The sequence below is a fragment of the Chanodichthys erythropterus genome, chromosome 24 (genome assembly GCF_024489055.1).
Source record: "Chanodichthys erythropterus isolate Z2021 chromosome 24, ASM2448905v1, whole genome shotgun sequence".
Taxonomy (NCBI): Eukaryota; Metazoa; Chordata; class Actinopteri; order Cypriniformes; family Xenocyprididae; genus Chanodichthys; species Chanodichthys erythropterus.
Window position 1 is genome coordinate 22,719,706 of NC_090244.1, and position 24,705 is coordinate 22,744,410.

The 24,705-nt window shown below is 42.4% G+C and overlaps 1 protein-coding gene across 1 annotated transcript in view; it reads right to left on the reverse strand.

Moving 5' to 3' along the window:
* Positions 1 to 24,705, reverse strand: part of ptprjb.2 (protein tyrosine phosphatase receptor type Jb, tandem duplicate 2) — a 36,863-nt gene that overhangs the window by 11,461 nt on the left and 697 nt on the right. Inside the window, exons 3-12 of the mRNA XM_067380336.1 lie at positions 24,311 to 24,571; positions 15,448 to 15,696; positions 14,915 to 15,163; positions 14,468 to 14,728; positions 8,303 to 8,551; positions 7,829 to 8,089; positions 7,295 to 7,543; positions 6,853 to 7,101; positions 6,309 to 6,557; positions 5,855 to 6,115 (exon numbers count right to left, since the gene is read on the reverse strand). Coding sequence (XP_067236437.1) covers positions 5,855 to 6,115; positions 6,309 to 6,557; positions 6,853 to 7,101; positions 7,295 to 7,543; positions 7,829 to 8,089; positions 8,303 to 8,551; positions 14,468 to 14,728; positions 14,915 to 15,163; positions 15,448 to 15,696; positions 24,311 to 24,571 — 2,538 coding nt within the window. The remainder of the gene's footprint in view (positions 1 to 5,854; positions 6,116 to 6,308; positions 6,558 to 6,852; positions 7,102 to 7,294; positions 7,544 to 7,828; positions 8,090 to 8,302; positions 8,552 to 14,467; positions 14,729 to 14,914; positions 15,164 to 15,447; positions 15,697 to 24,310; positions 24,572 to 24,705) is intronic.

Consider the following 24,705-nt stretch of genomic DNA (forward strand, 5'->3'; position numbering starts at 1 on the left):
GAAACATGTTGGTGGCAGCATCATGCTGTTGGGGGTGTTTTTCAGCTGAAGGGACAGGATGACTGGTTGTAATCGAGGGAAAGATGAATGCGGCCAAGTACAGGGATATCCTGGACGAAAACCTTCTCCAGAGTGCTCAGGACTGAAGGTTTACCTTCCAGAAAGACAATGACCCTAAGCACACAGCTAAAATAACGAAGGAGTGGCTTCACAACAACTCTGTGACTGTTCTTGAATGGCCCAGCCAGAGCCCTGACTTAAACCCAATTGAGCATCTCTGGAGAGACCTAAAAATGGCTGTCCACCAACGTTTACCATCCAACCTGACAGAACTGGAGAGGATCTGCAAGGAGGAATGGCAGAGGATCCCCAGATCCAGGTGTGAAAAACTAGTTGCATCTTTCCCAAAAAGACTCATGGCTGTATTAGATCAAAGGGGCTTCTACTAAATACTGAACAAAGGATCTGAATACTTAGGACCATGTGATATTTTAGTTTTTCTTTTTTAATAAATCTGCAAAAATGTCAACAATTCTGTGTTTTTCTGTCAATATGGGGTGCTGTGTGTACATTAATAATGAGAAAAAAAATTACTTAAATGATTTTAGCAAATGGCTGCAATATAACAAAGAGTGAAAAATTTAAGGGGGTCTGAATACTTTCCGTACCCATTGTATATAGTTGCTGTGGTAATATAACAACTATAGTAATATAAACAGATTACTTTACCCTATACTGTAAGTTTTCTATAGGGTATATTATACTACAATAAATACACTACAGAAAAGTGTTTCTTCAGTTGAACTCAAATAATGATTTTTAACTCCAACTGTTGTCGTCTGTCAGTAGTATAATGCATGTCAATGGGAAATCCATCTATAAGAGTGGAAAAAAAACAAAAAAAAAACATGCACAGACAAATCCAAATTAAACCTGTGGCTTGTGACGACACATTGATGTCCTAAGACACAAAACGATCGGTTTGTGCGAGAAACCAAACAGTATTAAAGCCGCAGGTTTACTGTCACCCCCGCACCTTCACCAAATGTGTTGACGCGGCTCTGACGCCCTTGCGCATGCAGGGCATCCGCATTCTAAACTACATCGACGATTGGTTGTGTAACAAGGCTGGACTCAGGCAGGGATCCATATGCAAATCTTTTATGAAAAGTGAGCGTGGTCGTACAGGCAAGGTCAAACGGGAACAAACAGGAACAGCAAGGGACAGGCAGAGTCGAGGTCAGGATACAGGCAAAGATCAGGACAGGCAGATATCACCCACAGATCAGTATACAAAGCACAGGTCAGGGGTAGGCAGCAGTGGATCATAAACAGGTAACAGGCAAGATCAACAACAGACAGGCATACAGGATATAAATGCTCAGAATTGCAACCGGGGTAAACAAGACTTCGCCCTGTGGCGGTGTATGTGTAGTCTTTTACAGTCCAGGTAATGAGCTACAGCTGTATGTGGCAATTGGTGATTGGTTTGGAGTGTGCATGTTAGGGATGTCCCGATCACGTTTTTTTGCCCTCGAGTCCGAGTCCGAGTCATTTGATTTTGAGTATCTGCCGATACCGAGTCCCGATCTGATACTTAATAGCCTACATAAAAAAGAATAAATAAGAGTGAAAAAACAGATCCAGGAACAGTGATTTTCAGGTTTTTCAGGTATCTAACAGTTTTCAAATAGTAATCAAATCTAAAATATCACTGCATATTATCTTTACTGTATAAAATAAATAAAGATTAATCATTATTGAAGTTACAAAAACTATTCAGTCAAGAGCAGTGAGTGATTTCTTTGTTATTTGTTGTTTGATTTAACATTAAATACAGGCAGCAGGAATAGTTGTTTTCCCATGCACGATCCAGTACATATACTGTTCCACATGCGCTGTCTTTCTCAACTAATATACGTTCACTTAAGACATAACCGACTATGTTTGCTAGGATACTCGCTAGGACGGGCATGTTGACATAATTTTTGTATGAATGTGGCCGCCGAAGCGCAAGACTTGAAAGAGAACTCAGTATTTGCGCGCTGACTGGAATAAGCGTGTGCGCGCTTCGGATGAGCGCACAAAAATCTTCTCACAGCACATGCAAGTTCTCTTTCGCATCTTGTTCTTTAAGGTTTAAATCAGCAAGGCTTAAATGAGTTAGTTTAAACACAGACAGCAACGTGTGCTGTTCAGGTCTCACCTGCGCTCGCGCGCTATCAACACCCGGGTGATGACGGCGTAAATGACTGGACATTACAGCAGACGGCACTCGCAGTTAACAGTTTACAAAGAGTGACTGTTTTGTCCACGCTTTCTGATTATCGTTGTTGTAACGTTTTGTGCATCCATCGACTGAAACATACATTATCTGATCTCTGTCTGTTTTCCACGTTGCTATTTTAAACAAACCATATTAACCAATAGATGCGTCGTCATTCGAGATGGACCGCAGTGCAAGTGCGGTCCGTAAGTGGAGAACCGTATGGTTCGATTTTTTACCGAGAACCGTTGCACCCCTAATACATATATTTATCTGAGTCCTGATCGGGAGGTAATGTCCGATTCCGATTGAGTCTGAAACCACATGATCGGGCCCGATTTCCGATCACGTGATCGGATCTGGACATCCCTAGTGCATGTGACAGGCAGGGAGGATTATGGGAAATGTAGTCCAGGAACTGACAGGAACTGACGGTGATCATGACAGGTTGATTCTAGCTCAAGAGATGTTGTTCTCGCGCTTATGAAGAAGTTGGGGTTGAGGCTAAACGCGAAGAAAAGTGTACTTTCTCCACCTCAGAGAACCACTTATCTAGGCGTGGTATGGGATTCGATTGTCACGCGTGCTCGTCTGTCACCTGCTCGCATAGCACCGATTTTCTCAGCTGTAACAGACATAAAGCTAGGCCAGTCACTTACTGTCAAACAGTTTCAGGGGGTGAGGCCCGGGGAATGAAGACTTCACCCTGAGGTGGTGGAGCACCTATGGGAGAACTACGGTCGAGCTGATGTGAATCTGTTTGCAGCTCGAGAGACGACTCACTGTCCATTATGCTTCACCATGACAAACCCAGCACCTCTGGGGCTGGATGCCATGGTACAGGCGTGGCCAAGTCTGTGCTGCTCCCGGGAGTTCTGGAGAGAGTTTGCCAGGACAGGGCTAATCTGTTCCTAGTGACCCCATTCTGGCAGTCCCGAGTATGGTTCTCGGACCTGATATCCCTTCTAGATGGCTCTCCGATGGAGATTCCGATCAGGATGGACCTTCTCTCTCAGCCGAGCGGGTCAATCCTTCACCCCTCCTGGAGTTGTGGAAACTATGAGCTTGGCCTCTGAGGGGACCCAGCTCATGAGTTCAGGTTTCTCAACTGAGGTTGTTGAGACCATCCTCCACTCCAGAGCTCCCTCCATGAGGAAACTCTATGCCTTGAAGTGGAGATAATTCACTTCATGGTGCAGAAATCACCAGTGGGATCCAGTTAACTGCCCCGTTGGCGTAATGCTGGAGTTCCTGCAGGGAAAGATTTTCCACAGGGCTATCTCCCTCCACAATAAAGGTGTACGTAGCGGCCTTAGCTGCTTACAAAGCTCCTTTGAGTGGTGTATCTTTGGGGAGACACCCACTTATTACTCATTTCCTTCATGGCACTTTGAGACTCAGACCTGCAGTTCACATGAGGGTGCCGGCCTAGGACCTGGCCGTTGTGTTACAAGGTCTCTCAATGGCTCCTTTCGAGCCTGTTGAAGAAGTCCGAGACGTTTCTCACCTTGAAAACTATCTTTCTGCTTGCTATATTGTTTCTCAAGAGGATTGGAGACATTCAAGCTCTCTCTGTATCTCCCTTGTGCCTGGAGTTTGCACCCGGCATGGTTAAAGCTTTCCTGCACCCTAGACTGGGTTACATTCCGAAGGTCCCTACTAATATTGTAAGACCTATTGTACTGCAAGCCTTCTGTCCTCCTCCCTTACAGATGTACGAACTCCATGCACATCCATGCAGCCTAGCATGGATAAGAGCAGGGAGAGCAGAAATAACCCCACTAGGGTAAACAGAACAGAACCAACATTTGCACATATAATTAATGTCTATAATTTAACATGTACACATATTTCAAGAATTTGCCTAATTCAGGGGAATCATAAGGCTAATCCTGACTGACGAGAGGAGGTGCTGGGGATGGAGGAGGGTAGGTAGACGCAAGTCACCTGGGAGAACTGCCAGAACTGACGCTAATGCTGGACTTCTTTGAGTAGGGAACGAGATGCTGCATTGCCCTGCCTTACTCCCAGCATGCCCTTAAAGGGTTTGTTCACCCAAAAATTAAAATTATGTCATTAATGACTCACCCTCATGTCGTTTCAAATCCGCAAGACCTCTGTTCATCTTCGGAACACAGTTTAAGTTATTTTAGATTTAGTCCGAGAGCTTTCTGTCCCTCCATTGAAAATGTATGTACGGTAGACTATCCATGTCCAAAAAGGTAATAAAAACATCATCAAAGTACTCCATGTGACATCAGTGGGTTACTTAGAAGTTTTTGAAGCATCGAAAATACATATTGGTCTAAAAATAACAAAAACTACAATTTTTTTCAGCATTTAAGTGACTTGCTTCAGTTTTCCAGAAGCTGAATGAATGGGTTTTCGGGTAGGTTTTATAGTTTCCTGCATCTTGTTCCCTACTCAGGGAATTAAGGTTACATGCGTAGATGTTTTCACTGCAAGTTGTTGTGAGTAGTGGAATGGCTCCTGTGATGATCACTGTTGCAAAAGCTGCATCTTCTTCACCGTTTTCTTTATCTTTTTGCTTTTTTGCAGAACAAATTTGCATGTTGCTTTCAATTAAGGACAGATGTCGAGCAATGAATCGATCCACCTGAATAGGAAAGCTCTTATTCTTGAAAAGGCTGTGTTTGAAATTTTTCAACTCTGCTTCAACATTGGCTGAACTTGCCGTGATGTTGGGGCTTCAGAAGTGAGGGATCATTACCTCTGTCCAGAGTGGTAAGTACTTGCAAGCCAGATTATATTGGGAATAATCTCAGGGAGGAAGTGCATATTATCCTGACCACTATTAGCCACTTCAAGTGACCTGCTCTCCTCACATATGTCTGTCACCCAATGCTGTAGGTCTGTCTGTGTTTGGTCACATGAATCCACTTCTTCCAGGTCCTCACATCTGGAATGATGACACTCTCTTTTGCAATGCAGGCGTTCAGGTATTTCTTGCACCATTCTGATATGACAGGGCAGAGGTAGGAAAGTTCGGTCCTAGAGAGCCGCTGTCCTGCAGAGTTTAGCTCCAACCCTGAAAAAAAAAAACCTTCAGGTGCCTATAGCCTTAGTAATCCTGAACAGCTTGATTAGCTTGTTTAGGTGTGTTTGATTAATGTTGGAGCTAAACTCAGCAGGACAGCGGCTCTCTAGGACCGAACTTGCTTACCCCTGTGACAGGGGCTCCAGAGCTTTCAATGCCCTCTGCTTCGCTGAGAGCCACAACAGTAATACAAAATATACAAAATACACAAAAAATAAAAAAAGTAGCTCTCTTGCATCGTCCATAGACTGAGTGCACAAGCCTTTATATTTACAAGTATAGGCCTACTCCTTTGGCCTTAAGTGTGGAAAGATGAGTTCATGTGTGCGACTGCTCTTGTGGACTGCTTATTTCAAGCATTCAAGTCACTCGCACATGCGCTGTTGTATGTGGATCAAACCACCCCACTTCCCGCACACATATGATTCAGCTATCAGTCAACTATAGGCAAGACTTGACAATTCTGATTTGACTATGTAAATCCTTTGTCAGGAACACCCCTACAACAGATATTTTATCATTTTACATACCTGTATATTGTGAGATGCAGATAACGCCGCCTTCTGTTGAATTATCTGCTGCCACAGCAGTGATGCAGAATGTGTAATTGACTCCAGCAATCAGATCAGTGATGTTATAGGAAGTGTTACTAGTTTCCTTTGTTTTTTCATTTGTGTTGTCAGTCCATTTAACTTTAAAGAAAGATCTATTTCCAATCAATTCATTCCATGACAGAGACACAGATAATGTTGTGACATCAGACACTATGAGATTCCCAATCATATTTGGCTCTGTGTTGCGGGAGAAAAAAGAACTCCAATTAGGACTAAAATAGCATTTGTAATTAGACTAGAGTTAAGAAAGTCTGGAATCCTAAGGTGTTACTGTACAGTCTTCTGCTTAAAGAAAGTAAATATTCAATGGTTTTTGTAGCTGAAAGTTGAGTAGATTCATTAAGATTAAACATCCAAACAGAGGTCTTACTAGTATACAGTGAAATCTGAATGGATCTCCCCTCGGTCACATGATCAGCAGAAACTGCAAACACTTTGAATATGTACTGTGCTCCAGAAATTAGATCATTTATTTGGATAGAAGTGTTCTCAGTAGTCACATTCTTGTCTTCATATTCTACACGGTAACAGGAGCACTGACCGTTTGGTTTAGTCCAGTTTAGTAAAACATAGGATGTTGTAATATCATCAGCTGTGAGGTTCATTATGACATCAGGATCTGTGAGTGAAAAATTAGGAACATTTGGTGATTAAAATTTGAACTGAAAACTTTTTCAGGCTATATATAGATAGAATAGGGATCAGCTATGATAAGAATATTTAGATGTATTTGGTTTATGAAAAATGTCCTTTTACTAAAAAGATGGGAGCAAATGAGTGGTGGTGGACATGGGAATAATTCTAGTGCTTTTAGAATTTTCTAGACAAAAAAATACTGGTGGGTCAGAAGTCAGGGAGTTTAAAAATACTATGTAGCAAGGAACATATATTTTTTTTTTAATAATTTTACATACGTGTATATTGTGATATGCAGATAGTGTTGCCTTCTGTTGAATGATCCGCCGCCACAGTAGTGATGCAAAATGTGTAATTGACTCCAGCAGTCAGATCAGTGATGTTATGGGAAGTGTTACTAGTTTCCTTTGTTTTGTCAGTCCATTTAACTTTAAACAAAGATCTATTTCCAATTGGATCATTCCATGAGAGAAACACAGATAATGTTGTGACTTCAGACACTATGAGATTCCTAATAACATTTGGCTCTTTGTTGCGGGAGAAAAAGAATTCCAATTAGGAATTTGAAATAGCATTTGTATATAGACTAGAGTTAAGAAAGTCTGGGATCCTAAGGTTTTACTGTACAGTTTTCTGCTTAAAGCAAGTAAATATTCAATGGTTTTTTAGCTGAAGGTTGAGAAGTTTCATTAAGATTAAACATCCAAACAGAGGTCTTACTGGTGTACAGTGAAATCTGATTGGATCTCCCCTCGGTCACATGATCAGCAGAAACTGCAAACACTTTGAATGTGTACTGTGCTCCAGAAATTAGATCATTTATTTTGATAGAAGTGTTCTCAGTAGTCACATTCTTGTCTTCATATTCTACATGGTAACGGGAGCTTTGACCGTTTGGTTTAATCCAGTTTAGTAAAACAGAGGATGTTGTAATATCATCAGCTGTGAGGTTCATTATAACATCAGGCTCTGTGAGTGAAAAATTAGGAACATTTGGTGATTCAAATTTGCACTGAAAACTTTTTCAGGCTATATAGATAGAAAAGGCATCATCAATGATAAGAATATTATGATGGATTTGGTTTATGAAAAATGTCATTTTACTAAAAAGAAGGGAGCAAATGAGTGGTGGTGGACATGGGAATAATTCTAGTGCTTTTACAATTTTCTAGACAAAAAATATTGATGGGTCAGAAGTCAATGAGTTTAAACATACTATGTAGCAAGCAACAGATATTTTATAATTTTACATACTGGTATATTGTGAGATGCAGATAGCACCACCTTCTGTTGAATTATCTGCTGCCACAGCAGTGATGCAGAATGTGTAATTGACTCCAGCAGTCAGATCAGTGATGTTATGGGAAGTGTTACTAGTTTTCTTTGTTTTTTCATTTGTTTTATCAGTCCATTTAACTTTAAAGAAAGATCTATTTCCAATCGGTTCATTCCATGAGAGAAACACAGATAATGTTGTGACTTCAGACACTATGAGATTCCCAATCACATTTGGCTCTGTGTTACGGGAGAAAAAAGAATTCCAATTAGGAATTCAAATAGCATTTGTAATTAGAGTAGAGTTAAGAAAGTTTGGGATCCTAAGGAGTTACTATACAGTCTTCTGCTTAAAGCAAGTAAATATTCAATGTTTTTTTTTGTTTGTTTGTTTTGTTTTAGCTGAAGTTTAAGAAGTTTCATAAAGACTGAACATCCAAACAGAGGTCTTACTGGTGTACAGTGAAATCTGATTGGATCTCCCCTCGGTCACATGATCATCAGAAACTGCAAACACTTTGAATGTGTACTGTGCTCCAGAAATTAGATAATTTATTTGGATAGAAGTGTTCTCAGTAGTCATATTCTTGTCTTCATATTCTACACAGTAACGGGAGCTTTGACCGCTTGGTTTAGTCCAGTTTAGTGAAACAGAGGATGTTGTAGTATCATCAGCTGTGAGGTTCATTATGACATCAGGCTCTGTGAGTGAAAAATTAGGAACATTTGGTGAATTTGCATTAAACTTTATCAGGCTATATAGATAGAAAAGGCATCAGCAATGATACGAATATCAGGATGTATTTGGTTTATGAAAAATGTCCTTTTACTAAAAAGAAGGGAGCAAATGAGTGTTGGTGTATGTGACAAAACAAGGCAGGGGGTCAGGAACAGGCAGAACAAGACATGACTAGAAAACAAAAGGCTATAAGTAACTTCTACAAAAACACTTTAGAAACCAGAGGACTAGAACACAGAGGCACCAGGTTTAACGTACTGGCAAAACATGAGGGAAAGAGGGCACAATAAAAAGGGAGCAAAGAACATGAGGAACAGGTGACAACACTCAGACTAACGAGGAGTGATCGATGACTAAAGAAGAGGGCGAGATAATTGGAAACAAGGAGGCGGGAACAGAGGAGCACATGGCAAACACAAACAAAGACAAAGCCATGTGCTGACACACAACACAAACATAGAAACATTAAACAAAGACAACACAAGGCTGTCAGGGCAGAACCCTGACATACTGGGCCCTATTTTAACGATCTAAGCGCATGGTCTAAAGCGCACAGTGCAAGTGCACTTAGGGTGTGTCTGAAGGGCGTGTCTAGTTTAACGACGTGAAAAATGGTTAGCGTACCTGCCGCATGGTCTAACTGGGTTGTCCCTATTATATGGCGGATTTGCTGGATGACCGCCAGAAACAGTGCTTCACACTGGATATTATCTTTTGTTGCAAATGCATAGGTGTAGTTTTTAGGGGGTGCTCCCCTTTTTTTAACCCTGTGACAGCAGACTGTCCCTATGGAATCTTCTCGCCCTGACTCCGAGTGACAGAAAGCTCTGGCAGTCATCCAGAACTCATAGCACCGCAGTTACATATATAACTCTCATTCTAATGCATTCTTCCTGAACGCCAGAGGATGACTTATAACAACAAGGTCACGAGGAGGTCCTGCTTACCCTTAAGAGGGTCCAGACAGGACCGCTGCCTCAATAGTATCGGAAGCAGCCACATTAGTATCTGAAAAAGGTACTTGTTGATGACCATGTAGCTGCTGCACAGATATCACTTAGAGGGACACCTTTTAGTGCAGCCCAAGATGTTGAGATGGCCCTTGTCGAATGACATCTCACTCCCAATGGCACTGTAAAATTATTAGATTTGTAAGCATGGGTGATCACCTCAACTACCCAGTGTGACAATCTCTTCTTTGAGACGGGCTGACCTCTTTTTGGCCCCCCATAACAGAGAAAAAGTTGGTCTGATTGTCAAAAAACTGTGGCCCTCAGATAGCCCCGGAGAGCTCTTACTGGGCACAAAAGTCTGCTTCCATTTTCCTCCTGTGTACTCAAAACTGTAGGATTAAACACTGCCAACTCAATAGCCTGGTTTCTAAAATGGGTAGAGAGCCTCTTGGAGAGAAATGCTGTGTCCAGCCATAACATCACTACTGAGCCATCTACATTCCAGTGCATACAGGATGTGCTAACTGATAATGCGTGGAGTTCACTCACACGCTTAATCGAAGTAATGGCCAAGAGAAACGCTGTCTTCAGTGAGACCCACTTCAGGTCACTCTGCTCTAGAGATTTAAATGGGTACAATGTAAAAGATTTTAGTACTAGACTCAGGTCCCATGAGGGCACCTGAGTGGACTGAGGAGAGTGCAGTCACTGAGCACCTCTAAGAAACTGAGTAACCAAGGCATGAGTCCCCAATGGCTGACCATCTATTCGCACATGATATGCTGAAATGCAGCCATATAGACTCTCAAGGTAGAAACTGCTCTATTATTTTCTAACAGTGACTGCAGAAAACATAAAACCAGGGGAACAGGGCATTGATCTGGGACCACTGCATATTCTCTGCACCAATCAACGAAGAGCTTCCATCGACAGGCTTAAGCACTCCTGGTAGAAGGCGCTCTGAAGTTCAATTTGGTGTTCTGCACCTCACGATCGCAGACTCTGAAAAGTGGTTCCGGCCCTTCAGAGGCCAAACACAGAGCTGCAGGCGGTCTGGATTCAGGTGCCAAATCTGACCCTCCAACTGGTGGAGAAGATCCATTCTCCTGGGAAGGCTCCAGGGATCCTGCTCTAGGAGCTTGTACAGTATTGGAAACCAAGGTCTCCCTGGCCAGTTAGGCGCTACTAATAGCAGCCTTTGGTTACCTTGAAGGACCCTGTGAACAGTCGCCAAGATAAATGGTATCGGGGAAAGGCATAAAGTAAGTGATCTGGCCAGGCGTGGGCTAGAGCATCCTGCCCCAGAGGACTGGATTCCTCCACTAGTGAGAACCAGAGACAGCAATGGGCCGATGTTTTGATGTTTTGAATGGGCCCCTTTGAAAGTGGGCGACCACTGACGGAACTGCAGCTTGTACCCGAGTTAGTGTTGATATAACCAATGGGTCGGAGGTTGTTGTTTCCCAATAACTGAGCTGCTGAGACCTTCAGGTCCTGCGTCCCTAGCCTCTAAAATCCCTGTGGGGCCATTGGCCAGGTGCTCTGCCCCTTGGGGCCTGAAATACTTGCTGTCCCCGAGCCTGGGGCTGCTGAGTAGAACATTCTACTCAATGAGATCGCTCCAAGTGCTGAGGCTGGCCTCTGTGAGTATCACCTGGGTGTGCTGAAAACTGAGGGCGTGGTAGATAATGCCCCCTAGAGGGCTGACTGTAATGTAATTGAGACGGAGGAACTCTCCTCAGTTCAGCAAATTGCTGCCTGGTCTGATTCACCTGGACACTGCGCTCCAATGTCTGCTGCACAGCTGGTCCAAAGAGCTGTCCTGGAACTACTGGAAGGTCCCTTAGTGTTTTCCTACTTGCCTCAGACGGAGGTGATTGTGCAAGCCAGACTTGGTGGCATGTCTGTGTTAGGTTGACATCAGCCTGCCCGTGTGAGCATTGACATCAGCCTGCCCAGCTCTCTTATGAATGCCATTGCCTGAAGCGAGGCATCACTTAAGTTTGAGTTTAAAGGAACAATTCCTGATGTTTGAAGAGACCGAGACAGGGCCAGCATGAGATGTGAGAGAGAATTGCCAATGCGACCCATTCGTGCTGTTGTGTTATATGCCTGGATGAGAAGATCATGTGTAATCTGGCATTGAGGCCGGAGGCAATGAACATTAGGCCTCAAGACCTCCTCTGAGGAAAGAACAAAAGAGGCAATAATTGGATCAACTTTCAGCATTTGACCCAAGCCATAAGTGTCTGCATCCTGCATCGCAGCCAATGCTCTGCTTGCACTAGTAGGGTGCGTAAGAGATCTAGGGTTAGCCCAGCATCTTTGCAACTCCTCAATATAATCTTTCGATGGTGGAATGGTAAGAGTAGAGGGTTGTGCTGAACCTCTGAAAAAAGTGCTGGAAGTGGTTGCCACCGTATTCAGACCCTTTGCTGTGACACTCATATATTTAACTCAGGTGCTGTCCATTTCTTCTGATCATCCTTGAGATGGTTCTACACCTTCATTTGAGTCCAGCTATGTTTGATTATACTGATTGGACTTGATTAGGAAAGCCACACACCTGTCTATATAAGACCTTACAGCTCACAGTGCATGTCAGAGCAAATGAGAATCATGAGGTCAAAGGAACTGCCTGAAGAGCTCAGAGACAGAATTGTGGCAAGGCACAGATCTGGCCAAGGTTACAAAAAAATTTCTGCTGCACTTAAGGTTCCTAAGAACACAATGGCCTCCATAATCCTTAAATAGAAGACGTTTGGGACCCTTCCAGAACCCTTCCTAGAGCTGGCCGTCTGGCCAAACTGAGCTATCGAGGGAGAAGAGCCTTGGTGAGAGAGGTAAAGAAGAACCCAAAGATCACTGTGGCTGAGCTCCAGAGATGCAGTCGGGAGATGGGAGAAAGTTGTAGAAAGTCAACCATCACTGCAGCCCTCCACCAGTCGGGGCTTTATGGCAGAATGGCCCAACGGAAGCCTCTCCTCAGTGCAAGACACATGAAAGGCCGCATTGAGTTTGCTAAAAAAAACACCTGAAGGACTCCAAGATGGTGAGAAATAATATTCTCTGGTCTGATGAGACCAAGATAGAACTTTTTGGCCTTAATTCTAAGAGGAGTGTGTGGAGAAAACCAGGCACTGCTCATCACCTGTCCAATACAGTCCCAACAGTGAAACATGGTGGTGGCAGCATCATGCTGTGGGGGTGTTTTTCAGCTGCAGTGACAGGACGACTGGTTGCAATCGAGGGAAAGATGAATACGGCCAAGTACAGGGATATCCTGGACAAAAACCTTCTCCAGAGTGCTTAGGACCTTAGACTGGGCCGAAGGTTTACCTTCCAACAAGACAATGACCCTAAGCTAACAGCTAAAATAACGAAGAACTGGCTTCACAACAACTCCGTGACTGTTCTTGAATGGCCCAGCCAGAGCCCTGACTTAAACCCAATTGAGCATCTCTGGAGAGACCTAACAATGGCTGTCCACCAATGTTTACCATCCAACCTGACAGAACTGGAGAGGATCTGCAAGGAGGAATGGCAGAGGATCCCCAAATCCAGGTGTGAAAAACTTGTTGCATCTTTCCCAAAAAGACTCATGGCTGTATTAGATCAAAAGGGTGCTTCTACTAAATACTGAGCAAAAGGTCTGAATACTTAGGACCATGTGATATTTCAGTTTTTCTTTTTTTAATAAATCTGCAAAAATGTCAACAATTATGTGTTTTTCTGTCAATATGGGGTGCTGTGTGTACATTAATGAGGAAAAAAAAATAACAAATGATTTTAGCAAATGGCTGCAATATAACAAAGAGTGAAAAATTTAAGGGGGTCTGAATACTTTCCGGACTCACTGTATCTATATTACAACAATTCTCGTACTATAATTTATTATATGTGTATGTTGTTATATATAAAATGTATTATATACTCACCTATATGTATACAAAGGAAAAATATTAATTGCCTCCACAATATTAACTACTGTGTTACTTGAACAAGCACCCAGCAGAGTATTGTACTTCTTGTAGCACAGATACCGATCACTATACAAAGCGCACACACTCCTGGCGTGGTCTAAACTACATCCACAATTTATTATTACTGTATGGCCATACCACAGAGCGAAAACACTAGCGACCAAAACAATGCTGGGAAATTGTGAACGAACCCCAAGCATATATGTAAACAAACTCACCAGCCATTGTTTCCAATTGTCAGCTGTTTCTTTCAATAAAACTCCAATTGAATCCGCAGTCGCGAAACACCAACAAATGGTTTTGTTGCGAAGCTGTGAAGAATGGATTCCAAAAGTGTTTTTTTTTTTAAAATAATATTCTACTACCAGCAATATGTGCACGCGAGAAGATTATTGGGACAGTCTGCAGGAAGTCACAGGGTAAAATAGGGGAGCACCCCGAGTCATCCTGGTCACAAGGGATTTTGTTGGTATTAAACAGAGACGGAGCGTTAGCATTAGCCGTTACGTTTTTTTGGCTAAAGGTTGCAGGCTTGCCTTCCTGTGGCTTTGATTAAACTCAACCTATGCATTTGTAAGGAGAGAAAACATCCAGTGTGAAGCACTGCCTCTGGCGGTCAGGAAAAGCGAAATACAATGGATCTGCTCGTCCATGAGGTTAAAGCGCGCGAGCAGACCATCTACAGGACAAGCCGGATTCCACCAAACCATTTCTATCCCTATATATGCACACAATAATAATCTTTTACATTGTAATCCTTTTATTTTTAATATTTGTTTGTTTGTGCAGTTTGTGTGCTGCTTGTATGAATAATAAGCAGAGTGAACGTGCGTTGTGCACCCGCATATAGGCGCATATTACTAACACGCTCTGAGTTCACCCAAAAATGAAAATTCTATCATTATTTAGTATCAAGCAATGGAAATTTTATAATTTTACATACTTGTATATTGTGTGATGCAGATAACATCGCCTTCTGTTGAATTATCTGATGCCACAGCAGTGATGCAGAATGTGTAATTGAGTCCAGCAGTCAGATCAGTGATGTTATGGGAAGTGTTACTAGTTTCCTTTGTTTTTTCATTTGTTTTATCAGTCCATTTAACTTTAAAGAAAGATCTATTTCCAATCGGTTCATTCCATGAGAGAAACACAGATAATGTTGTGACTTCAGACACTATGAGATTCCCAATCACATTTGGCTCTGTGTTGCGGGAGAAAAAAAAATCCAATTAGGAATTCAAATAGCATTTGTAAGAAAGTTAAGAAAGTCTGGGATCTGAAGGTATTACTGTACAGTTTTCTGCTTAAAGAAAGTAAATATTCAATGGTTTTTTAGCTGAAGGTTGAGAAGTTTCATTAAGATTAAACATCCAAACAGAGGTCTTACTGGTGTACAGTGAAATCTGATTGGATCTCCCCTCAGTCACATGATCAGCAGAAATTGCAAACACTTTGAATGTGTACTGTGCTCCAGAAATTAGATCATTTATTTGGATAGAAGTGTTCTCAGTAGTCACATTCTTATCTTCATATTCTACACGATAACAGGAGCTTTGACCGTTTGGTTTAATCCAGTTTAGTGAAACAGAGGATGCTGTAATGTCATCAGCTGTGAGGTTCATTATGACATCAGGCTCTGTGAGTGAAAAATTAGGAACATTAGGCGATTACAATTTGTATTGAAAACTTTATCAGGCTATATAGATAGAAAAGGCATCAGCAATGATAAGAATATTAGGATGTATTTGGTTTATGAAAAATGTCTTTTTACTAAAGAGAAAGGAGCAAATGAGTGGTGGTGGACATGGGAATAATTCTGGTGATTTTACAATGTTCTAGACAAAAATATTGGTGGGTCAGAAGTCAATTAGTTTAAACAAACTATGTAGCAAGCAACAGATAGTTTATAATTTTACATACTTGTATATTGTGAGATGCAGATAGTGTCGCCTTCTGTTGAATTATCTGCTGCCACAGCAGTGATGCAGAAAGTGTAATTGACTCCAGCAATCAGATCAGTGATGTTATGGGAAGTGTTACTAGTTTCCTTTGTTTTGTCAGTCCATTTAACTTCAAAGAAAGATCTATTTCCAACTGGTTCATTCCATGACAGAAACACAGATAATGTTGTGACTTCAGACACTATGAGTTTCCCAATCACATTAGGCTCTGTGTTGTGGGAGAAAAAAGAATTCCAATTAGAAATTCAAATAGCATTTGTAATGGACCCTTCGCTAAGCCCCGCCCTCCTTAGTTACTGTTGCTACGCCTGTCAAGCTTTCGCATCTGGCAAGTCATTTACACTGTGTTTGCACCGGTGTCAGACATTTTCAAGGAGATAATTCGTCATTTTTGGCGAACAGGCGAAATATCTGAGAGAGCAAGACAAAAGGGACTGCAGTATGCATATTCGAGGGATATTCATAATATGCAACAGATTAGAAAATAATTTGATCAAAATTGAAGCTAAAGCTGAAGCAGAAGCCTTTGAATATGTACTGTGCTCCAGAAATTAGATCATTTATTTGGATAGAAGTGTTCTCAGTAATCACATTCTTATCTTCATATTCTACACGATAACGGGAGCTTTGACCGTTTGGTTTAGTCCAGTTTAGTAAAACAGAGGATGTTGTAATATCATCAACTGTGAGGTTCATTATGACATCAGGCTCTGTGAGTAAAAAATTAGGAACATTTGGTTATTAAAATTTTCATATTGAAAACTTTTAAGGGTATATAGATAGAAAAGGCATCAGCAATGATAAAAATGTTAGTAACCAAACACAAATGAGTGGTGGTGAACATGGGAATAATTCTAGTGCTTTTACCGTTTGCTAGTGAAAAAATATTGGTGGGTCAGAAGTCAACGAGTTTAAGGCCCAATCCCAATTCTATTTTATACCCCTTCCCCTTCCCCTTACCCCTACGCCTACCCCTTCCCCTTGCCCCTTGAAACAGAGTGTCAAGGGGTAGGGCTGAAAATATTCCCCTAAGAAATGGGACACCACTACTAGACCGTTACAAGTCGTCGCTAGCTCGTACGTCATAGATGCGCCAATGTTTATCACACACTTCTAAAGGCCAGTTTACACCGCACCGACAACACTCGTCTGTTGGAGTTTGTTGGATCGGTGTGATACCCCTGTTGGCGTCTGTTGGAGTCGGTTTTAACCCGACTGAACATGTTTAATCGGCGTTTGTCGGGTCGTGGAATGTCTGCGCGGTGTGAACAGTTTTCCAACAGACTGCAACAAACTCTGACGTAATCGACCTGGCCACGAACCGTTGCCATGACGATGAGGCAAGTCCCCTGCAAAGACAGCTGTTTGATCGCGCCCGAGCCTCACACACAACACAACAAAGCAGTGGAAACTTGACATCGCACCTTGTTCATTATAAAAAATAAAATACTGTTAAAAAAATTAATTATACAAAGGTACAATAGTCCATAGTGCAATCCGTGCCATTCAGCAAGAGCAGCTGCACCACTTCACCAAAAGAGAGAGGTAACGTTAACCACTATGAGAGCAACGCAGGTTTACCTTCAGTTTAGTTTTTAATAATTTGTTTTGGCTTGTTTAGCTACATGGTTGTATATGCTTATGGGTCTCGTTAATAAAAAGGGTCGCGCTAAAAAAATTGTTTGTTGTTGCGGTGTGAATTGGCCTTTTAAGATGCCATCGATAGCTGTAGTGATCTCTGTTGCTTGGGCGACAGCTATTTTTTTGCATTTGTCTTCAGTTCTTCGCATAAGACAAAGGAGACGAGCCTGCGTGTTTCCTCAGGAGTCCCTGGTTGATACAGAACATACAATACTGATGAATAAGCACGCAAACTGAATGCACTTTTTGTTTATATCCCCTAAAATTCTGTCATTTATTACTCACCCTCATGTCGTTCCACACCCGTAAGACCTTTGTTAATCTTCAGAACACAATTTAAGATATTTTAGTTGAAATCCGATGGCTCAGTGAGGCCTCCATAGGGAGCAATGGACATTTCCTCTCTCAAGATCCATTAATGTACTAAAAACATATTTAAATCGGTTCATATGAGTACAGTGGTTCAATATTAATATTATAAAGTGACAAGAATATTTTTGGAGCGCCAAAAAAACTAAATAACGACTTATTTAGTGATGGCCGATTTCAAAACACTGCTTCAGGAAGCATCGGAGCACAGATGAATCAGTGTGTCGAATCTGCTGTACGGAGCACCAAAGTCACGTGATGTCAGCCGTTGGCAGTTTGACACGCGATCTGAATCATGATTCGACACGCCGATTCATTTATGCTCCGATGCTTCATGAAGCAGTGTTTTGAAATTGGTACAGTTTGAGTTTAGACTTTTATTCACATATAAACATTAATTAGCGAACATAAATGGAAGCTCAACTGTACTTGTTTGTATATGCACTTGTGTACTAAATTTGTTCATTATATAAAGTGATCGAGTTTATTCAGAAAATTTGGACCAAACCTCTCAATATTCATTAGATTAGATTTACGATCTGTATGAACTTTTGTTTTAAACATCAAAGTGGCAGTTGTGTAGACTGTCAATTGAGGGACAGAAAGCTTTCAGATTTCATTAAATTATCTTTATTTGTGTTTTGAAGATGAACGAAAGTCTTAACAGGTTTGGAACGACATGAATTCATGTCATGATAAAAACAAATAATGTTGTAACTCACAATATATACATGGTATTTTAATGATTTCAAAATACTATCAAAAATTAAAAAAAAACTTCATAATCGCAATTCATTTAGGCTACATGAAATATGCCCTTACTGTATTTTTTCTTAAAATATTTTTTTCTTGCTTTCGTGTACAGAAAGATGTATTTTTGAGGAGGCTGCAACAACGACTAAAGCCAGGGACACACTTAACGACTGTAAGGCCGATTATAAATAAACTAATAAACTGATCTTGCCCAAACACGTCGAGTCAGAGCCAGTTGCATTCAGTCTGTTCATAATCTGTAAGTATTTAAATCCACTTCAGTCGAAGGAAACAGTTTTTAAGTGTGTTGATTTCAGTCTTAGAATGTTTCTTCTAGTCGTTCAGTGTGTCCCCAGCTTGAAGTAATCGTTAAAATGTAAGTTCTTTGAGAATTTGTGCACTGTTTATTATCTAAATGTAATAATGTACACTGCCAATCAAAGATATTGAGATTTGTAAGATGTTGCAAAATTTAATTTATTCCTTTGATGGAAAATGTTCGGCATCACTTTTCTAGTCTTCAGTGCCACTTGATCTTTGATCATTCTAATATGCTGAATTGATGCTCGGACATTTCTTTTGAAATGTGCTGCTTCAAATTTTTTGTTCTTGAGCATCAAATCAGCATATTAGAATGATTTCTGAAGGATCATGTGACACTGAAGACTGGAGTAATGATGCTGAAAATTCAGCTTTGATCACAGGAATAACTTACTTTTAAAAATAGATTAAAATAGAAAACAGTTAATAGTAAAACTATTTTAGAATATTATTATTTTACTGTATTTTTTCATCAAATGCTGCCTTGGTAAGTAGAAGAGACTGCTTTCAAAAGTAAAAATGCAACTTCTAACAATGTAATACAACCTTTCAGCTGCCAGAGGAGGATGATGATGGCAGTGGTGACCGAGGTGACAGTGCAGCTCAGGATGAAGAAGAGGAGGAACATGTAAGTTAAACATGCTTTCCTCATACCTTTCTAACAAACAATACACCTGACTACAATAACTACTATAATATATATTTTTTTTACTTCCAGTTTGTAAAAATCCAAAGTGAATATATAGAGACCATCCTCCTATCCTTGCCTCAGAAGAACCTGAGAAAGACCCTCTTCCTCTTCTCTCACAGCTCTCCATCATCTACCTCTACAACACTCTTGGCAAGAGTGTTCTACACAGCTGAGGACACGGTAATGAGAGATCTCAAATTCTTCCTGAGAAAGTCCACATGTTCATTTTCTTGAACAAAAAATGTACATGTATTTTTGGGTGGGCCAAACTATTATTTGAAGAAATGCTAAAAATCTCTATATTGTTCTTTATACATATCTTACTCTTTATGAATGTCATTTCCTGGATTTTTTTTAGCTTTTGAGAAGCTCAAGGACTGTATATCTTTGGTAATTGTGATATTGTCTGGCAGTAAAGCAGTATTAAAGCACATTACCTCAGTATCTTTGTAGCAGCTGCTTCATACAGGACACTTAGGAAATGGTTTAATATATATTTTTTGCAAATAAAGTAATAAAATATCTGCTGAATCTTTTTCATATCTTTGTAATTTTTGTGCCAAATTATGGATAGTAGTAATCATAAGAGTATCTATAAATATAATTGATAAAATCATTATTTAACTATACCCATCTAATGATAAAACACTGTCAATTAAAAGAATAAAACATATTAATCACTGGTTACATTTATTTATTGATTGTATTGTTTGATCTATGAATGTGTTCAATTTATGAATTCATGTGTTAACACTTTACATGGTTAAAACATGGTTACATGGTAATATTCAAATGTATTGGCTTAGTAATTGTACAAAGTAACAATGCTGATGATTTCATGGATGCAGTGTGTTTCAATAAACGACAACGAACCAGCACAGAACTGCAAACACAAGGAGAATAAATAGAAGAGCAAATGAGGCAGGTAATGAGGGAGGACAGGTGGGGCAAATCAACCAATAATCAGGTAACAAGGTGGGCGTTGTCAAGACAATAGACATGAGAGCACATGGCACAAAGAAACACATGACAAGCCATGTGCTCACATCAAAAAAAAGACACAAGCACATGGCCAATGAAGACAAATCACAAGCCATGTGCTTACACAAGACGAGACATGAACACGTGACTATGAAAACTCATAAGCCACGTGTTCATACAAAACAAGACAACATGGAAGCACGCAGCCCGTAAAACACAGACTGCGTGCTAACACAACACAGGACAAAAACACAACATGAAAGCACGCGGCAGGTGGAAAACACCGCGTGCTACACAAAACATGAGACAAGAGCGCACGGCAAGTGAAAGTACACACAAACCGTGCGCTCACAATAAAGACAGGACTGGGAGCGCGAGTGTCCGAATCTCGAAACCAAACTAGACACGAGTGCCGGGATCCGAACGCCACGCTCCCAACATGAAAGAAGGCACGCAGACAAGAGAGCGCACAGCCCCGAGAACACTCGAGATTGTACGCTCACCCAAAAACACGGGCGGGACCGGCGGGACAGACCAGCGGGGCTTCAGCTGGTCTGGGGTCCTGGCTGAGGACCAGGGCGGTACTGGAGGGACCATCCAGGCAGGCTCCAGCAGGGCAGACAGCTTAGCAGGCGCTGGCAGGGCAGACAGCCTGGGTGGCGCCGGCAGGGCAGACCATTTGGCTGACGCCGGCAGGGCAGAGAGCTGGGGTGGCGCCGGCAGGGCAAGGCGCTCGGGTGGCACCGGCAGGGTAGACAGCTTGGCTGGCGCCGGCAGGGCAGACAGCTGGGTAGGCGCCGGCAGGGCAAGGCGCTGGGGAGGCGCCGGCAGGGCAAGGCGCTCGGGAGGCGCAAGAATGACCTCTGGGGTTGGAGAGGGCTCACGGGCTGGAGCGGGCTCAGGAGCGGACTCACGGGCTGGAGCGGGCTCAGGAGCGGACTCACGGGCTGGAGCGGGCTCAGGAGCGGACTCACGGGCTGGAGCGGGCTCAGGAGCGGACTCACGGGCTGGAGCGGGCTCAGGAGCGGACTCACGGGCTGGAGCGGGCTCAGGAGCGGACTCACGGGCTGGAGCGGGCTCTGGAGCGGACTCACGGGCTGGAGCGGGCTCTGGAGCGGACTCACGGGCTGGAGCGGGCTCTGGAGCGGACTCACGGGCTGGAGCGGGCTCTGGAGCGGACTCACGGGCTGGAGCGGGCTCTGGAGCGGACTCACGGGCTGGAGCGGGCTCTGGAGCGGACTCACGGGCTGGAGCGGGCTCTGGAGCGGACTCACGGGCTGGAGCGGGCTCTGGAGCGGACTCACGGGCTGGAGCGGGCTCTGGAGCGGACTCACGGCCTGAAGCGGGCTCTGGAAAGGCCTCCGGGCCTGAAGCGGGCTCTGGAAAGGCCTCCGGGCCTTGAGGGTTGGAGGAAGGCTTCTTCCTCCTCTTCCTCCTTTTGTGAGTGTGAGGCAGTGGCACTGTGCCTACCTCCTCTGTAGGTGCTGCAGCTTCTTCGGTCAACTCTGGGGGTGCTGCAGCATCCTTGGTCACCTCGGGGGAGACTGCAGCGGTCACAGCCACCACTAGAGGCGCTGCAGTGGCTTCAGCCATCTCTGGGCAGGTGGCAGATGAGGCTGACCTGTTCTTCCTCCTCCTCCCTCTCCCTGAAGAGGTCATCGGAGGACTGGGGACCTGGCAGCTTGTGAGGGGAATGGGAGGTGGACCAAGAGGGGGAAGGCCACCCTCCTCTCCGTGGTTGTAAACAAACCCCACAAACTGCCAGAAGGACAAAATCCCCAGCATTCCCATCTCCCAGGCACTGACGGGCTCATTAAGGCTGCTGTTAAAAATGTCCTTGAGCGCTGCGTCGCTGATGTTGAGCCCCTCCGCTGTAAACACAAACAGGTGTGCAAACTCCTTCACGCTGGCTTCCCCTTGCCGAAGAGAGAGGAGCTTGCTGCGATGATCCACCATCAGTTGAGCGGAGGGGCTGGGAGATGGGAAAAGGAAGATGCCCATCCTTCTGCTGAGTTCTCAATTGGCTGGTTCGTTCTGTCAGGTTTGGTGGTGGTGAAAGGAGCGAGGACTCAATAATGCAGGAAAATGAAGGGCTTTATTCAATGAATAAAAATAAAACAAAAACTACCCCGTGGGGGAAACAGACTGACATAAAACTGGACTTGACTTGACTTGACTTGACTTGACTTGACTTGACTTGACTTGACAAAAACACGAGGGAATAAACAACAACGAACCAGCATAGGACTGCAAACACAAGGAGAATAAATAGGAGAGCAAATGAGGCAGGGAATGAGGGAGGACAGGTGGGGCAAATCAACCAATAATCAGGTAACAAGGTGGGCGGGGTCAAGACAATAGACATGAGAGCACATGGCACAAAGAAACACATGACAAGCCATGTGCTCACATCAAACAAAACAAAGACACAAGCACATGGCCAATAAAGACAAATCACAAGCCATGTGCTTACACAAGACGAGACATGAACACTTGACTGTGTAAAACACAGACTGCGTGCTAACACAACACAAGACAAAAACACAACATGAAAGCACGCGGCAGGTGGAAAACACCGCGTGCTACACAAAACATGAGACAAGAGCGCACGGCAAGTGAAAATACACACAAACCGTGCGCTCACAATAAAGACAGGACTGGGAGCGCGAGTGTCCGAATCCCGACACAAAACCGAAACCAAACTAGACACGAGTGCCGGGATCCGAACGCCACGCTCCCAACATGAAACAAGGCACGCAGACAAGAGAGCGCACAGCCCCGAGAACACTCGAGACTGTACGCTCACACAAAAACACGACAAGAACGGGAGTGTCAGAGCTCTCTCACAAAACCAGGAAATAGACTAGACATCTTTTTGACAGAACCCTGACAAAAAGATGATCCAAAAAAAGTAAGATGCAAGTTGTGCCAACATTATTGAGTCCTACCACTCAACAAGTTTTGGATGCTCTGAACATGTTTAGCTAAAAAGACTGCCACTCCAGTTTAGTGTTTATTGATGTCTCTGCAGTTAAAAAGACAAAGTTGACAATTCTGGCTATACTTTCATTATTTTAATTATTTGTTTATTTTTATTTTTTTTTATTGATCACTCTGAGCTATGTAATTTAACTATTTTTGGCTTGTGTTTTAAAAATAATATATGTGTTTGAATGTAATATAATAATTCAATTCTGTAAATTAATTTTTGATGGTTTTTCAGTGCATCGATGTTGAACTGTAGGCTAGAGTGTGCTCGCACAGGCAATTTAGCCGGTTTATTTTGATTTGCCGACGTGTGAAATGCAAATCCTGTCTGCAGTGTGGCCTTTCTGCAGTTATTTATTTAGGTTTATTTATCCAAAATGTTTTTATTCATTTTCTTTTAAATCTTTGTGGTGTTTTGTACATTGTTGCTGTAAAATGTTATGAGGAATCACTTTACAAATGTTTATCCACATTGCCTTTCATTTTAATTTAAAATAGATAAAAAGTCATTGTCAGTTTCGTCTATCACTTGACAGGCAGTTTTGGTCACTTTATTAGAAAGTTGTTTCTGTGTGATGTTTGTAAAAGAAAATAAAAGTGGTCTTAAGGCTTAGGTACAGGGTTGCCAGGTTTTCACAACAAAACCCACCCAATTTATCCTCAAAACTAGCCCCAAACTAGCCCAATTAGGGGGTCCCATGGTAAAAGTTGCATTCCGGGGGGTAAAATTTGCATTTTTGGCAACACTGCCTAGGTATACTTAATTTTCCGTGTTCTGCTCCGTCTCATGCACAGTTGAGCGCGCAAGCCTATATATTTACTAGTGTAAGCCTACTCCTTTGGCTTTGAGCATAGAAAGATGCGTTCGTGTGTGCACACTATCTAGTGGACTGATGTTTTCAGGAGCTCAAGTCACTCGCACATGCGCTGTTGTATGGGAATCAGAAACACTCACCCCCGCATAAACATATGAGTCAACTATCAGTCAACTATAGACAAGACTTCATAATTCTGATTCGACTATGTAAATCCTTAGTCGAGGACACCCCTACAACAGATATTTTATAATTTTACATACTTGTATATTGTGTGATGCAGACAGCGCCGCCCTCTGTTGAATTATCTGCTGCCACAGCAGTGATGCAGAATGTGTAATTGAGTCCAGCAGTCAGATCAGTGATGTTATGGGAAGTGTTACTAGTTTCCTTTGTTTTGTCATTTGTTTTGTCAGTCCATTTAACTTCAAAGAAAGATCTATTTCCAATCGGTTCATTCCATGACAGAAACACAGATAATGTTGTGACTTCAGACACTGTGAGATTCCCAATCACATTTGGCTCTGTGTTGCGGGAGAAAAAAGAATTCCAGTTAGGAATACAAATAGCATTTGTAAGTAGAAAGTCTGGGATCCTAAGGTGTTACTATACAGTTTTCTGCTTAAAGCAAGTAAATATTCAATATTTTTTTTTTATT